The sequence below is a fragment of the Prionailurus bengalensis genome, chromosome B1, assembly GCF_016509475.1.
Source record: "Prionailurus bengalensis isolate Pbe53 chromosome B1, Fcat_Pben_1.1_paternal_pri, whole genome shotgun sequence".
Taxonomy (NCBI): domain Eukaryota; kingdom Metazoa; phylum Chordata; class Mammalia; order Carnivora; family Felidae; genus Prionailurus; species Prionailurus bengalensis.
This window is the reverse complement of record NC_057344.1, coordinates 161,354,217-161,371,653: the sequence shown is the minus strand read 5'-3', so window position 1 is coordinate 161,371,653 and position 17,437 is coordinate 161,354,217. Positions and strand designations below refer to the sequence as shown.

At 36.9% G+C, this 17,437-nt stretch overlaps 1 protein-coding gene across 1 annotated transcript in view; it reads left to right on the top strand.

The window, feature by feature from the left end:
- CEP135 (centrosomal protein 135) overlaps window positions 1-17,437 on the top strand; it is a 70,402-nt gene that overhangs the window by 18,046 nt on the left and 34,919 nt on the right. The window contains exons 8-13 of the mRNA XM_043604498.1: window positions 30-245; window positions 3,612-3,677; window positions 6,026-6,164; window positions 9,245-9,468; window positions 14,240-14,392; window positions 15,152-15,304. Of these exons, the coding sequence (XP_043460433.1) occupies window positions 30-245; window positions 3,612-3,677; window positions 6,026-6,164; window positions 9,245-9,468; window positions 14,240-14,392; window positions 15,152-15,304 (951 nt within the window). The remainder of the gene's footprint in view (window positions 1-29; window positions 246-3,611; window positions 3,678-6,025; window positions 6,165-9,244; window positions 9,469-14,239; window positions 14,393-15,151; window positions 15,305-17,437) is intronic.

Sequence of the window (17,437 nt, the reverse complement as noted above, 5' to 3'; positions counted from 1 at the left end):
TATACCTGTTAATTACAAATTCAATTTAGGTTGACTTTCTTCAGCAAGCTAATAAAGACCTGGAGAAGCATATACAGGAGCTTATGGAAACCAAGGAAACCGTAACTACTGAAGTTGTTAATTTAAGTAACAAAAATGAAAAACTCTGCCAAGAATTAACCGAAATAGACCAGTTAGCACAGCAGTTGGAAAGACATAAAGAAGAAGTGCTTGAGACTGCTGATAAAGAACTTGGGGAAGCAAAGGTATGTCTGGGTTGTGGGAGTGTTTCTTAATTCTTCCAGAACATAGTGAGCTTAAGCCCTTTGATACCTGATTGGGTCTTTTGGTTTGGTTGTTTTGTAATTCAGGTTTTTCTGCTGTCTAAATTTGGGTGTGTTTCTGAAACATGCTTTTTCTCAGGCTAGCTCTCCAGACTTTGTCCTTTTTTCCTTCAAGATTTTCATCTCTGTTCTTTTATCTCTGTGTTGTGAGTGAGCTTTGGAAGTTTGTCCTCTATGTCATTTTGTGCTCATGAACCCTTTAAAAGTATTTTTTGAACAGTGTATATCCTTGCACATTTTAAGTTGGTAGCTAACATTTTTCATCTTTAAGTTTAAATAAATACGAAAGGGGGCAGCTGGTTGGTGCAGTGGAAGAGCATGCAACTCTTGATCTCAGGGTTGTGAGTTCAAGCCCCACATTGGGTGTAGAGATTACTTAAAAATAAAATCTTTAAAAATAGTAATTAATAAACAGATTAAATAGATACAAAGGATGTAATTTCCAACCTACCGATCTCTTAAAACTGTTACATTGTTCTTTTAAATATAGCTAGTAGAATCTAAATGACCCTTTCTTCTTGAAATCTCCAGTTTTATCCTCTTTTAACATATTTATGCTTGAATATCTTTTCGTGATCACCTTATCAAACATCTCTGTAATAAAAAAATACATGAATTGAAATATTTTATTTTATTTATTGACATTTTTTATTTTTAAAAGTGTCCTTTGACTACAAGGTTCAAAGTGTTAACATTTTCCTCCGAATGGTGCTATCATTATAATTATCAGTAATCAATGGATCAGAGTGACAAATACAAACAAATGTTGATAAATACATACTAAATCAAAAAGTAAAATTTTATTGGAAATACATGTCTTAATAAGATATGTCTTATTAATACATATCTTAATAAATATGTATCTTTTATAAATTTCAGATTATCTTTTTGCCTGATGCTTCAAAAGTTTTTCATATTTTGAGACAGTGTGATATTAGATGCATCCTTTTGCTTTAAAAAGTGGGAGAGAGGGTGCCTGGGTGGTTCAATCACTTAAGTGTCCAACTGTTTGGTTTTGGCTCAGGTCATGATCTCACGGTTTGTGAGTTCGAGCTCTGCATTGGGCTCTGTGCTGGCAATGTGGAGCCTGCTTAGGGTTCTCTCTCTCGCTCTCTCGCTCTCTCTGCCCTTCCCACTTGAGCATATGCATGTAAGTTCTCTATCTCTCAAAATAAATAAATAAAATTTTAAAAAATAGTGTGAGAAAAACAGTTGAGAGGAAAAGTGGGAGAGGAGAACTCATGAGATACCTAGATCACATGCAGGTTGTCAGGTAGATAATTCTTGAAAAGGAATGTATATCCAGATATGGATACACTAAAACTACATGTATACAGTAGTTTTACATAATACTTGGGAAGTCTTCATGTTACCTCAGGAATGGGTATATGATCTAGTTTGAGGACCAGTACGCTACATCACTGAGTCAATTTTATGCAGTGTCATATCCACTAATTAGTACATTAAAAGGAACATACTTCAACATAATGAAGGCCATATATGAAAAGCCCACAGTTCATGTCATACCCTGTGGTAAAGATTGGAAGCTTTTCCTCTAGGATCAGGAACAGTGCAAGGATGCCTATTCTCACCAGTTCTGTTCAATGTAGTACTAGCCAAAGCAGTTAGGTAAGAGAAAGAAAAGGCATCCAAATTGGAAAGAAAGAAATAAAATTATGTTTCTGTGTGACATGATCTTATATGTAGAAAATTCTAAAGATTTCACAAAAACTTGAACTAATAAATTCAACAAAGTTTCAGGATACAAAACGCACAAAAATCAGGTGTGTTTTGATATGCCAATAATTAAAATCCAAAAGGAAATTAATAAAATAATCTCATTTGCAATATCATCAGAAAGAATAAAATACTTAGGAATAAACTTACCTGAGAAAGTAAAAAACATTGCTGAAAAGAATCAAAGAAGACAGAAATAAATAGAAAGACATCCTATGTTCATGGATTGGAGGACTTAGTACCCAAAGCAATCTACAGATTCAGTACAATCCCTATCCAAATCCCAATGGCATTTTTTTTTATGGAAACAGAAAAAGATTATAAAATTATAAAATCTCAAGGGACCCAGAATTTCCAAAAGAGTCTTGAAAATGAAGAATATAGGGGCTCCTGTCTGGCCCAGTTAGAAGAGCCCGTGACTCTTGATCTCCAGATCATGAGTTTGAGCCCCACATTGAGTATAGAAATTACTAAAAGAAAATAAACTTAGAAAATGAACAATATAGTGCAGTTTTAATTTTGTTTTTGTGATTCATGTTTCATTGCAACAGTCCTGTATCTCATTCCTCTCTTTCTACCTCCTTTTGCATCTTCTCTGCTCATGCACACAACATACTGAATATAGCTTCTCAGGTCCCATTGGCATTGGTCAAGAATGATAGCTTGGCTCACAAAAGATTCCTTTTGGGTCAAAATATTTTAACATTGGCATTCAGTGCTCTCGCTCTCGTTGGTAGTTGCAGGTGGAAAGATAGGAAAATTAGGAAATGATGGTGCCATAAAAGAACCCAAAAATTACGGTTCAAGGAAGACCCTACAAGCATGTAGGCAAAATATTTTTTAAGTGGTCGTCTTGTTTTAGATGTTATAAATAGCTCCCTGTAAGCATTCAGGATACCAAGAAATTAAAGAGAAGCCTGAATGTTGTCTCCTCTTCACTGAAATTGAGGCTTAAAAGGGCTAGAGCCTCGGGGCGCCTGGGTAGCTCAGTCAGTTAAACGTCCGACTTTGTCTCAGGTCATGATCTCAGTTTGGTTCACGGGTTCGAGTCCTGCATCAGGCTCTGTGCTGACAGCTCAGAGTATGGAGCCTGCTTCGGATTCTCTGTCTCCCTCTCTCTCTGCCCCTCCCCTGCTCACCCTCTCTCTGTCTCTCAAAAATAAATAAACGTTAAAAAAATTGAAAAAAAAAGTAAAACAGCTAAAGCCTCTGGGCACATGGAGTGGTTCAGTCGGTTAAGCCTCTGACTCTTGATTTTGGCTCAAGTGATCTCATGATTAGTGAGATAAAAGCCCTGTGTCAGACGCTGTGCTGTGCTGACAGTGTGGAGTCAGCTTGGAATTCTCTCTCTCTCTCTCTCTCTCTCTCTCTCTCTCTCTTTCTCTCTCTCTCTCAAAATAAATAAACTTTAAAACAAAACAACAACAAACAGCTAAATCTCCCTGGTGAGAAGGATGACTACTTGAAAAATGACGGTCTTATTTGCAGTGTGACTTAGTGATAAGTATTCTTGACTTTCAGGTCTGTACTTAGTAAGTTTTTTATTCCTAGAAAGAGATTAAAAGAAAGCTTTCTGAAATGCGGGATCTTGAAGAAACAATGGCAAAACTTCAACTGGTAAGTAGTTATGTTGAATTGCCAGAACTTTTGGTAATAAAATTTGTGTGCTTTATATTGCATATATTTTTTTAATTGAGATGTAATTTACACATTATATTCACTCTAGTAACAACATTTTCATCACTCCAAAAAGAAATGTCATACCCATTAGCAGTCACTCCCATTTTCCTCTGTTCAGCCTCTGGTAACTACGAATCTACCTCTATTTCTATAGATTTGCCTATTCTGGACAGTTTATATAAGTGGAATACAATATATGGCCATTTGTGTTTGGCTTCCTTCAGTTAGCACAGTGTTTTCAAGGTTCATGCTTGTAACAAGTACTTCCTTTTTATGGCTGAGTCATATTCTTTTGAATGGATATATTTAATTTTGTTTATATTTTTGTAATTCTTTAATTTCATATATAGTAGATTGCAAGTTAAATTCAAATTTGGAAAACCTATTAGGAATACTCTTTTAACTACTTCAGGACTTGTCAGTTTAGTAATATTAAGACTAGAAATTGAGGGGCGCCTGGGTGGCGCAGTCGGTTAAGCGTCCGACTTCAGCCAGGTCACGATCTCGCGGTCCGTGAGTTCGAGCCCCGCATCGGGCTCTGGGCTGATGGCTCAGAGCCTGGAGCCTGTTTCCGATTCTGTGTCTCCCTCTCTCTCTGCCCCTCCCCCGTTCATGCTCTGTCTCTCTCTGTCCCAAAAATAAATAAAAAACGTTGAAAAAAAAAATTTAAAGACTAGAAATTGATAATTACTTTAAACATTGTTGACTTTTATTAAAGTACTCAGTCTTGGGGTGCCTGGCTGGCTCAGTCAGTGGAGCATGCGACTCTTGATTGTGGGGCTATGAGTTTGTGCCCTGGTTTGGGTGCAGAGATTACTTAAAAATAAAATTTTAAACAAAAACACTCAGTCCTCTTTTAAAAAGCTTTGTTTAGTATTATAAACCATTAAACCATTTTCCTAGATATTATTTGTTCTGATAGTCTTCAAATGAAAAAAGTAGTAATCATCCCAGCATAAACCCAGAAATAGCATAAAGTTCTGTAGTCCAGAACTGAAAGAATGTCTTGCTTACAGGTGGAAGGTCCTGGGTGATCACCCAAAAGATGATTGGGGATTTTTTTAAATAGCCATTAAATGGGATGAGTTTCTGCTAAGATTAGAAACTGAGACTAATCCAAGTTTTTTCATTCTATATACTCTTTTATATGTATACGTGTGTATATGTATATATACACACGTATACATATGTATATACATATATATACACAAACACACACACACACGTATATATACATACAGACACATATTTCTCATATGTACAGTATAGCAGCAATGTTCTGGTGGCTTAAAGCAAATTAGAAAATGAAACTCCCCTCCCACCCCACCCCCCATGGAGCCATTGTGATATGCTGGCACATTGTAGGTGCTTGAATACTTGTTGATTTTTATGTGCTCACTGTGAATCGCAGTGGCTTCCTTTTTATTCAACTACAGGTATTTAAGTCAATACTGAATAATTGAATTAACTAAACCTGCTAGATGTTGTCTACTCTTGAATCTCAAAGATACTGTGAAATTCTCCCATGAAGTCAATAAACAGAAAGTGGATGTTTTGGTGATTTTTTACTAACAGTGTCATGCAGAGATTTTTGCTTTTGTTCACTACTGTTGTATATACACTATAAACAGTCAAATGTGGTTCATAATGCTTGTCTGAGAATTCTGACCAAGTTTCAGTAGTATTGGCTGACAGTAAGATGCTGTAGTTATTTTCTGACCTTTTTTATTTTTTCCATTAGTGCTATATTATATATTTTTAAGGTAAATATTAATGAAATTAATAGCTAACCTTTATTAAGCATTTTCCATGTGCTAGACACTGTGCAGAGTGCTTCATAGCCTTAGTTCCATCCTCACAAGTGAATCTTTGGTGTCCAAGTACTGATCTTATCCCCACTGTGTAGATGAGGCAAAGAGAATGACCAGCATAATTACTGAGACATATGATAGTCTTAGAGCACTGTGTCTTTGTTCTGCCTTCCTTTAAAAATAACGTTTTAAAACTTTTTATTCATTTTAAAAAGTAGGACAGTATGCTGAGCAAATGAAAACAAAATTTAATAACTCTCAGAAAGGAGCACTATTGACATTTGGTTTTTATGATCCTTTTAGCTACAATTGACAATTAACTCTAGTTGAAACCGTATACTTGACTAACTGAAAATGTGTGTCTGTGTGTATGTCAGTTACTCTTAATTTAAGGTACTACTAAATATTTATTTTAAGTGCTATGATATTTTATAAGGTTGTTAGAAATCTTAATTATAGTATTAAATTTTGCAGGAATTAAACTTATGCCATAAAGAAAAGGAGAGACTGAGTGATGAACTCCTTATAAAATCAGACCTGGAAACTGTTGTTCATCAGCTTGAACAAGAAAAGCAAAGACTTAACAAAAAAATGGAAAGTTTTGCAGTTACAGGTAAAATATAAAATGTTAATAACTTAAAAAGTGATTGTGATTTCCTCCTGAGGCATTATTTTTTCTTAGTAGATTATCTTTCTTTCATTCATTCAATGAATATTTGTGGAGTGCTTGTTATATACCAGAAACCATACTAAGTGCTGTAAATACAGTGAAAAATCTCTGTCCCTCAACAACCTTACAGGATTCTTTTATATTTTTGACTAGTTGGCACAAGGAACCCTGCTTGAATATTTTCCAGTAGAAGTATGTCCTTCTTTGAGGCAGATTATAGAATTAATTAAGACTAAGAGGAAAACTTCTGAAATAGTGAAAAATTGAAGGGCAGAATCTTTATAAGGAAATATACTTGTATCACTTGAAAGAACACATTCATTCTCTCTCTCTCCCTCTCTCTCTCTCAGTAGGGTAACAGCACTAAATGAGTTGGTTTAGGAAACACCTAAGAATTCATCCACTCACCCATTCATTCAAAATGTTTATGAGCTTGTTGTGTGCCAGGCTGTTTCAGGTACTGGGTATATGATCATAGTGAACAAAATATACAAGGTTCCTGCTCTTGTGGAGCCTTTGTTAGTAGCACATAAATGAAAAAGCCAGTTTGAGATGATAAGGGGTAATAAAATAGGGGGAGATATGCTAGAAATTGACTGGCCCAAGGTCTCAGAGACAAGACACCAGCCAGATGAAAATTTGGGGCAGAGTTTCCCAGGCAGAAGGAATGGCAAGAGCAGAAGCCTGATGCCCTCAAACTCCATGTGTCTTGGAAAGTAAAAGAAAGCCAGTGTGCTATATTAAGAAGAGGCTATATCCTAGGCTCTTTAGCATCCAAGTGGGTAATCTATTTGACCCCTTCTCTCCTTACTGGCTGTAAGCCTTGAGCACATTACTTAACCTCTCTATGGCTTAGTTTCCCTGTCTGTGGTGTTAATGATGGTACCTACCCAAAAGATTGTTGTGAGGATTAAATGGGTTAATACATTAAAGTGCTTAGATCTATATACAGAAGTTTGCAGTTTACTTTCTTTTATAGCTAGCCATGACCTGTCATTTCAGTGTGATCTTTCGAATACATGAAACCCCCTATTTCTCTGTTGTGAATGCACCCCCCCTGCCAAAAATCCAGGCACAAGTCAACCAAAATATTTACCCTCTACACATTTACACATGAACAGTTAACCACTGCATGTGTATGTACCAGACGCATCACTAGCACTGTAAATTAGATGGTCCTGAATCTCAGCTGCGCACTCAATGATGTATGGAAATCTCACTCTGTATTTCTTACCACTTGATTTCCTACTCTCTGCAGAGAACATTTCAAATGTTTTCAATTCTCAATAAGGCTGTGACTCTCATTCCACTTCCCATTTTGAGTAGGCAATCTTCAGGTTCCCTAAGAGAATGGAAGCCATCAGGGAAGCCTTCTGTCAGTTTTCTGTCCCCAGATCTTAAACTGTCTGTCATTATCTTCCCTCATGTTACTGTGGAAGTATGTCCCTCTTAGGAAAGGCCACTGCCTCCATCTGTTCTCTGGATCTCTAATTTTAAAACTTTGCATATTAATAGTCTCCTTTCCATAATTTTAGTTTGTTCTGTTTTTGTCCATTGGCATTTAAACATGCTCACCCTGATATGTCTCCTGAGGCAAGCGAAGCAAAAGAAAAAATAAACTATTGGGATTACATCAAAATAAAAAGCTTCTGCATAGCAAAGGAAACAGTCAACAAAACTAAAAGGCAACCTGTGGAATAGAAGATATTTGCAAATGACATATCTGATAGAGTTAGTATTCAAAATATATTAAGAATTGACAAAACTCAACACCCAAAAACCAAATAATCCAGTTAAAAAGTGGGTAGAAGACAGGAATAGACATTTTTCCAAAGAAGACATACAGATGGCAGACAGACACATGAAAAGATGCTCATCAGGAGTGCCTGGGTGGCTCAGTCGGTTAAGTGTCTGTCTGACTTTGGCTTAGGACATGATCTCATGGTTCATGGGTTTGAGCTCCACATCAGGTTCTGCACTGACATTGTGGAGCCTGCTTGGGATTCTCTCTCTCTCTTATCTCTGCCCCCCCCCCCCCCCCCATGTGCATGCACTCTTCTCTCTGTCTCTTTCTCTCAAATAAACTTTTAAAAAAAGAAAAAAGATGCTCATCATCACTTACCATCAAGAAAATGCAAATCAAAACTACAATGAGATATCATCTCACACCTGTCAGAATAGCTGAAATCAACAACACAAGAAACAACGGGGGCTGGCGAGGATGTGGAGAAAGGGGAATCTTCTTGCACTGTTGGTGGGAATGCAAATTGGTACAGCCACTGGAAAATAGTATGGAGTTTCCTCAATGGTTAAAAATAGAACTACCTTATAATCCAGCAATCACACTACTAAGTATTTACCCAGAGAATACAAAAATACTCAAAGGGATACATGTACCCCGATGTTTATAGCAGCATTACTATAATAACCAAATTATGGACAGAACCCAAATGTCCATCGACTGGTGAATGGATGAAGACGAGGTGGTATATCTATACAATGGAATATTAGCCATAAAAAAGAATGAAATCTTGCTGTTTACAACAACATGGGTGGAGCTAGAGAGTATTAAGTGAAATAAGTCAGAAAAACAAATACCATATGATTTCATTCATATGTGGAATTTAAGAAATAAAACAAATGAGCAAAGGGAAAAAGAGAGGCAAACCAAGAAACAGACTCTTGGGGTGCCTGAGTGGCTCAGTCAGAAGAGCATGCAACTCTTGATCTTGAGGTTGTGAGTTCAATTGCCATGTTGGGTGTAGAGATTACTTAAAAGTAAAATATTTAAAGAAAGAAAAAAGAAACAAACTGATGGTTACCAGAGAGGAGGTGGGTTGGAGAATGGGTGAAATAGGTGATGACGATTAAGGAGTGCACTTGTCATGATGAGCACCAGGTGATATACAAAGATTAATGATTTTTAGTAGCTTGTATTCTAAAACTTATTCAAATAATTTATTTGGCTAATTGTACAATTTATATCCAACACTGTTTTAATATTTAACTACTTGAACTTACAGAAAGAGAACTTACTCTGGAAGTTGAAAGGATGAGGCTAGAACACGGAATAAAACGTCGAGACAAGTCACCCTCTCGTTTAGATACATTTCTGAAAGGTATAGAAGAAGAACGAGATTTTTATAAGAAAGAGCTGGAAAGACTCCAACATATAATACAGCGAAGATCTTGTTCTACAAATCATTCTACACGTGAAAAAATTCCAATATTTAAAACACTAGAAAAGGTAATACCTCTTTTTAAAGATGATTAATAGGCAAGAGTGAATTTTTATGAGCCAGCTTTTCTGGTGTTATTATTGTATTAAATATAACTTTATTCACACTTGCTTTTTAAAAGTTTTTCTTAATTTTGATTCTTATTTTCTTATATGACCTATATCCTGTAGGGACACTGCATTTATTAGGAAAACTGCTTAAGAACAAAGTATAATGTACTGATTTTTGGAAATTAAGGAAAGATTGAATAGTTCATTAAGGGTGTAGGGTAAGTGCATGGACATCTGGGCTTCCAGAAACTGGAACCAGTAATTCATGCTACTGGACATTTCCTTTCTTTCTATCCTTTACTCTTGTTATCAGCTGCATTTTCTTTCTCAAAGCAAAGTGGCTTTGTCCACATGGCAGACAACATGGCTTCATACTATTCCCAGCCTTGGACCAGTCAGGAAGGTGGGTCACGTTGTACACACCAGACATCTTCCATGTTAACCATGTAGCAGGACAAGGTAGAGGGTGGGAATAAGTGTGGGGCAGATCATCCCATTTGTCTACTACAACCACATTTACAAGTTGCTAGTCTAAAACTAGGTAAAGTTAACCATGTTTCATGAGAGGTTAAAATTGTGTATCTCTCTTTTAGGTCTCAGTTATTTTCAGTGTTTCATGAGTATAATTTGAATTCTTCTTTTTTTTTGTTTGTTTGTTTGTTTTTTAAGCTTTAGAGCTATAGGAGTCCTGGAGGCTTATGATTCTAACATTATTTACACACTAGATAAAATTAGGGGAAGTTGGGGTTAAAGTTAAAACTCAAAACATTTCATTACAAATGTTTAAAAATATCAAGTCACTGTGACATATACATGAAGATAATAGGTTAAAAAAATTCAGACTTGGCTGAATTTACTTGTTTCATCATCTTTTTCTTGAAGATCCTGTGTCTGTTGTTGAATGGTTTTGGGTTGTTTTATGATTAGACTCTGTTTTTTAACCTTATTGGCTAATGGCTGAATTTGATTTACTGGTGTTAGTAGAAACACTATTCTATGTTATCTGGTACAAGTAGAGGGAACTGGTGGGAAAACACTGTAAGTTAATTTATGTGTTTACTGAGTTGCTTTTTAAGCCCCATTTATACTTAGGACTCAGAAAAAATAAATCAGTGAATTGATCACCTTCATTATGTAGGAGAATCTTCCTGCAAAATGGTTGATTAGTTTAATCAAGCATTTATTAAATAAAACTGAGTAGGAAAATATCTGAAGGCTTTTAACATAATTATTTGATTTAATTAACTCCTTGATAGGGATTCACAATTGAAAAACAAGAGATACTGGTTTAGGAGAGACTTTTATCACCTTCAACTTATTTTCTTAAAATATTCTAGTGTTAACTGACTCAGATAAAGAATTCATTTTCTAAAGTAGAGTATTCAGAGCATTTTGGAATTCTAATAAGTTGCAAGAATGGTAGGGAATTGTGGGTGTGTATGTGAGTAAAATGGGAGGAGGATAAAACAGTTGTGATGCACAGTTCTGTGCATCTGCACCTCAACTTGGGTATTTTCAACATGTTTAGAAACTACATGGCAAACAACAAAGACCTCACTAAAGCTGGATTTGGTACAAGCTTTGAGTTTTCAACTCCTGCTTTATGGCTCACTGTTAGGCACAGTTTCTTGGGATTGTAGTAACTTGGGAAAAAATTGCTATTTTTAATATCAGTGATCTTTGTCAAAAATACACCTGTTGATTCTCTGCTGTCTGCAGGGTGGGCACTGCCTCCTCTCACCTTGTACTCACTATGGTTCCAATTGTGAGTTTTGAGTATATTGGTAGTAGAAAGGACTTTAGAGTTGGAGGCCTGATAGAAGTTACAACTCTACAGACTGTCTTTATGACCTTGGATAAGTTCCCTCACTTCATGGAACCCCTGTTTCCTCCTTTACAAAGTGGGGAAGTACATCAGGTCTAGATACAAAGTTTGGTTCAGTTGAGCAGACACATACTGAGTGCCAGCTATGAATTAAACACTGGACATGAGATAAAGAAGACATAATTCCTATGCTTGTAGCATTTAGTATTTTGCATGTGTGTGTATGAGCTTGTGTATGTGTGTGAGGAATGATGGAGTGGTATAAGGGCGTTATTAACATTTATGAACACAAATATAAATACCTGCATATTTATGTCCATACAGGATATATTTAGAAAAGAGCTAGAGTTCCTGCTTAAGAAGGCCAGTCAAATGAGTGGATAAAGATGTATACGCGCGCGCACGCACACACACACACACACACACACACACACACACAGAGGAATATTACTCGGCCATCAAAAAGAATGAAATCTTGCCATTTGCAACAACATGGATGGAGCTAGAGTGTATTATGCTAAGTGAAATAAGTCAGAGAAAGACAAATACCATATGATTTCACTCATATGTGGAATTTAGGGAATAAAACAGATGAATATATGGGAAGGGGAAAAAAGGAGAGGGAAGCAAACCATAAAAGACTGTTAACAATAGAGAACAAAGTGAGGGTTGATGGAAGGAAGTGGATGGGAGATGGGCTAAATGGGTGATGGGTATTAAGGAGGGCACTTGTGATGTGCACGGGGTGTCACATGTAAGTGATGAATCACTGAATTCTACTCCTGAAACCTGTATTACACCATATGTTAACTAATTAGAATTTAAATAAAAAATTTGTCGGAGGAGGAGAAGGCCAGTCACTAATGTTAGAGAATTTATACATTTTACCTGGTACCATGGTAGGCACTGAAGTTATGGTGAGTAAAACCAGATACCTACTATGTCCCTCACAGAGCTTACATTTTAATGGTAAAGATGTACTTTAAACACATAATCATATTAATACCTTTATAAGCTCATTTATAGTGTTAGTGAAGAAAAGATACAAGAAGGTTTCATAATGGTCTGAGAATACATACAGGGAGATCTAAATTAGATTGGAGGGGCACTTGGATGGCCTAGTCAGTTGAGACTCTGACTGACTCTTCATTTCAGCTGAGGTCATGATCCCAGGGTTGTGGGATTAAGCCTCCATGTTGGCCTCCATGCTGAGCGTAGAGCCTGCTTAAGATTCTCTCTCTTTCTCCCTCTGCACCTCTCCCCTGCTCATACTGTCTCTCTCTCTAAAATAAAAATAATAATATAAATAAATAAAAAATTTTAGATTGGAGAATCAGAAGATTCCTTAGAGAAAGTTACCATTAAGCTGAGACCAAGACAGTAATAAAAATCTTTTTTTTTTTAATGTCCCAACTTTCTTTATAACCAGACCCCCAGCTCCTACCCCACCCCAGATCTTCACCTGAGCTTTGGGGGAGAAGCTGGATGAGCAGCAACACTTTTGCCAAGCCCAGAGCTCAGAGAGATATGCAGAGTGAGCCCCTCACTTCTGGGCTTTTGCCCTAGCCTGCTGAATTTTGTTGGCCGTGACCCCATCTGTGGCTCTAGTGCAGTGGGACAATACAAGGCTCAGCTCTGCTTCGTTCTAGTGCTCAATGACCACATCTGCAGAACTCTCAGTCTTTATTCACAGAGTTCTCCTTTTTTAAAATCTATGTAAACTACCTCCTTTCTGCAAGATATTTTTATGTAGATATGGTTAGGTTACAGAGTTTCTCTTATACTTATCTAAGCCTTAATTAAGCCCTCAAACCCTAATCTGCTTTTGTCCTGTAAAATTTCTTGTCTTTTAAGTGTCCAGATAGTTAATCTCATCCATTATCCCTTGATTTTGCTTGTTTAACCAAAAGGATAACTTATTTCCAAGTGGCAGGTTAGGAGTACTTACAGATACCAAGTCTACATTGGACATGGTTATGTGCACGGTAGATAGTGAGTGACATAGATCAGAATGCTTTCCAGTGTACCTGATTATCAGATTATCCCTACGTGGGGCTTCTGCAATTAGTACCTAAATGCTAAGATATCTTAGATCCCAGGTCGACATTTATCACCTTTATTTTCCACAATAGTGAAGATAGTGGGTCTTTTGCATTGGACTAGAATAATAGGCATAATCCTGTTTTAGAAATGTTAGAAGTAGTTGCTTATTTGGTGAACATCATCCTTAATGTATACTCCTCGGTAGAAATATTTATATTTATCTCATTGCAAAAATAGGCCTCACATAGGTTGGGGCTGGGACAGGTGGGGTGGTTGGTGTGGCTGGGAAATTGATCTTACATTCAGTAAAAAAAACAAAACAAACAAACAAACAAAAAAGACACTGGGGGATGTGCTAGGCTGTAATAGTTAACTTGCAGTGGGTAATAGGCACACACATACCCTCCTAGTCCCTCCCCTGGAGTGGGTTGTAAACTAGTGGTTGCCAACAGTTAGTTAGCATGCATAATCACCTGGAGGGCTTGATGAGCCATAGTTACTGGGCCCTGTGCCCACAGTTTCTGATTCAGTCTGTCTGGGGTGGGCCCACAGAACTTGCATATCTAACAAGTTCCTAGTTACTACTATTATAAACAACTTCAGGAGAAGGACAGTTGAAGCATCTGATGGGATCTGATCAAGTGGTATCATTGGCAGTGAAGTCCCTTCCTAGGCATTTGAAGGCCAGGAGATTTGCCCCAATACTGCCTGCACGCTCATCTTCTGTTCTCATTTTAGATAAAAAATTGTGTTCTTTTATCTGTTAGCATTATTCAGTCACTGTCATTACCAGCATCCTGTGACAACCATATGGTGATAATTATAACAAGTGATAACTTCTGTTTTTAAATTATGTTTCAGGGTGATTACAACTCAGAAGTTCATCTGATCACAAGAGAAAGAGATGAACTTCAGCGTATGCTGGAAAGATTTGAAAGACATATGGAGGATATACAGTCCAATGTTAAATTGTTGACAGCAGAAAGAGATAAACTAAGTGTCTTATATAATGAAGTAAGAAATTGATTAAGCCAACAGATTCTATAGAATAGCTTAAGGGAACCAGTGTAAATCTTTTAAATTACTATAATATATGGACCTTGTGATATTTCTTCATAATTAGAATTATCTATTATTATCATCCTGTTCCTAAAGCAGAGATTTCTATTATTCTTTCATATTTATTCTCCTTCTCTAGTCTATGTGTCAGGTCTGTTAGATAGTCTCTTCTAAAATTACCTAGAACAGGTCTTAGCCTGATTCTGAGCCAAGTTTATCCTTGGGATTCAGACATGTTAATAGTCTGTCAAACAGTGGGTAGCACCCATGATTTGGATATATTTGTTCCATATCAATTTCCCATGAAATTCCACTGCTACTTTGAGAGAGGGAGAAGGGCATGTAAGTTAAAAGGTCAAGTTGAAAAAGCTGTTTTTACTTCTGAAGCTTTTTTAGAATCTGCAGTTGCAAATTGATTGATTTCTGGGCTTTCCACGTGGCTTGGATTTCAGCTTTCTTGGGTCTGCTTACTTAATTACTAATTGTCCACCTGCTGTCTGGTTTCCAAAATTCTGTAGCTTGCATTTTCCCTTAATCTCTTTGTCTTTTTGGGTTTTTTTTATTGTTGTTACTATTTTAATACCTTTTACTCATTTTGTTTAGATTTGGCAAGAGAGCAAAGTAGCATGTGTTTAGTTTGCCTTTGTTTTTTTTTTTTTTTTACATGGGAGCATATCCAAAGCATTTTTTATTTATACCTTTTAATTCTTTAAGGCTCAGGAACAGTTACGTGCCCTAAGACAAGAATCCACCCAAACCACAGCCTCCCATAATATTATTAGTCTTATGGAAAAAGAAAAAGAACTTGCATTATCTGACTTAAGAAGGATTATGGCAGAAAAAGAAGCTTTAAAAGAAAAGTTAAAAGTAAGTAATAAGATCGACTTATTTTTGAAATTTATGGAGAAAAAGGAGGTCTTTATAGATATTTTCCTGTAAAGTGATTATTTATTTAGGGGGTTGGCAAACAATGACACATGAGCCAAATCCAGACCGTTGTATTTTTGTATGACCATGTGCTAAGAATGGTTTTTACATTTTTAAGTCCTATAAAAAGAGTATTTCATGACACACAAAAACTATGAAATTCAAATTTCATCATTGGTCAACGTTAGTGGAATACCATGCTCATTCATTTACCATAGTATTCTGTGTGGTTTCTATTGTGCTGCAGTGGCAGAGATGAGTATTTGCAACAGAAACTGGCCCACAAAGCCTAAAATATTTATTATCTGGTTCTTTATAGAAAATTACTGACCTCTGATCTCAATAGGAAGTTCCTCAGGTGGAGGGACATTATCTTTTTGTTGTTGTTAAAACAGCTTTATTGAGATAGTCACATGCCATTCAGTTTACCCATTTAAAATGTAAAATTCAGTGGTTTTGTATATTCACAGACTTGTTAAGCCTATCACCACAGTCCATTTTAGAGCATTTTCGAAAAGAAACTGTGGGGCGCCTGGGTGGCGCAGTCGGTTAAGCGTCCGACTTCAGCCAGGTCACGATCTCGCGGTCCGTGAGTTCGAGCCCCGCGTCGGGCTCTGGGCTGATGGCTCAGAGCCTGGAGCCTGTTTCCAATTCTGTGTCTCCCTCTCTCTCTGCCCCTCCCCTGTTCATGCTCTGTCTCTCTCTGTCCCAAAAATAAATAAACGTTGAAAAAAAAAATTTTTTTTTTAAATAAAAAATAAAAATAAAAAAAAAAGAAAAGAAACTGTAACCCCATTAGCAGCCATTCTCCATTTCCCCCCAGCCTCTTTGGGCCTAGGTAACCACTAAGCTACTTTCTGTCCCTGTGGATTTGCCTACTCTGAACATATAAATTGAATCATTCAGTATGTGGTTTTTATCTTCTGGTTTCTCTCACTTTGCATAATGTTTTCAAGTTCATTCATGTAGCATATATATGTTTTAATACTTTATTCCTTTTTATTGTGGAATAATATTCCATTGTATGGATAGACAGACAACATTTTAATTTCCATTTGTGTGGTTTCTATTTTTTGGCTATTATGAATAATGATGCTGTGAACATCCATGTACAGCTTTTTGTTTATATGGGTTTTCATTTAATCTTGAGTATATACCTAGGTTCATATGATAACCATAACCATTTGAGCAACTGCCAGGCTGTTTTCCAAAGCAACTGTAACATTTATATTCCCACCAGCACTGTATAAGAGTTCTAATTTCTCCACATCCTCACCAACACATGTTATTATCTGTCTTCTTTATTATCATCATGCTGGTGGGTATGAAGTAGTATCCATTGTGGTCTTGATTTGCATTTCCTTGATAGCTAATAATTTCAGGCATCTTTTCATGTGCTTATTTAGCCATTTGTGTATCATCTTTGAAGAAATGTCTATTCAGATGCTTTGTCCATTTTTTTTTTTTTTTAATTTTTTTCTCAACGTTTATTTATTTTTGGGACAGCAAGAGACAGAGCATGAACGGGGGAGGGGCAGAGAGAGAGGGAGACACAGAATTGGAAACAGGCTCCAGGCTCTGAGCCATCAGCCCAGAGCCCGACGTGGGGCTCGAACTCCCGGACCGCGAGATCGTGACCTGGCTGAAGTCGGACGCTTAACCGACTGCGCCACCCAGGCGCCCCGCTTTGTCCATTTTTACATTGGATTATTATCTCATTGTTATTGAACTATAAGAGTATTTTATATACTTTTAGTACAAGCCCCTTATCAGATACATGATTTGCTAATACTCTGCCCCATTCTCTGGGTTGCCTTTTCATTTTCTAATTTTTTTTTAATTTTTTAAAATGTTTTATTTATTTTTGAGACAGGGAGAGACAGAGCATGAACAGGGGAGGGTCAGAGAGAGGGAGACACAGAATCGGAAGCAGGCTCCAGGCTCAGCTGTCAGCACAGAGCCCGACGCAGGGCTCGAACTCACAGACCGTGAGATCATGACCTGAGCCTAAGTTGGCTGCTTAACCAACTGAGCCACCCAGGCGCCCCTCATTTTCTAAATGGTGTGCTCTAA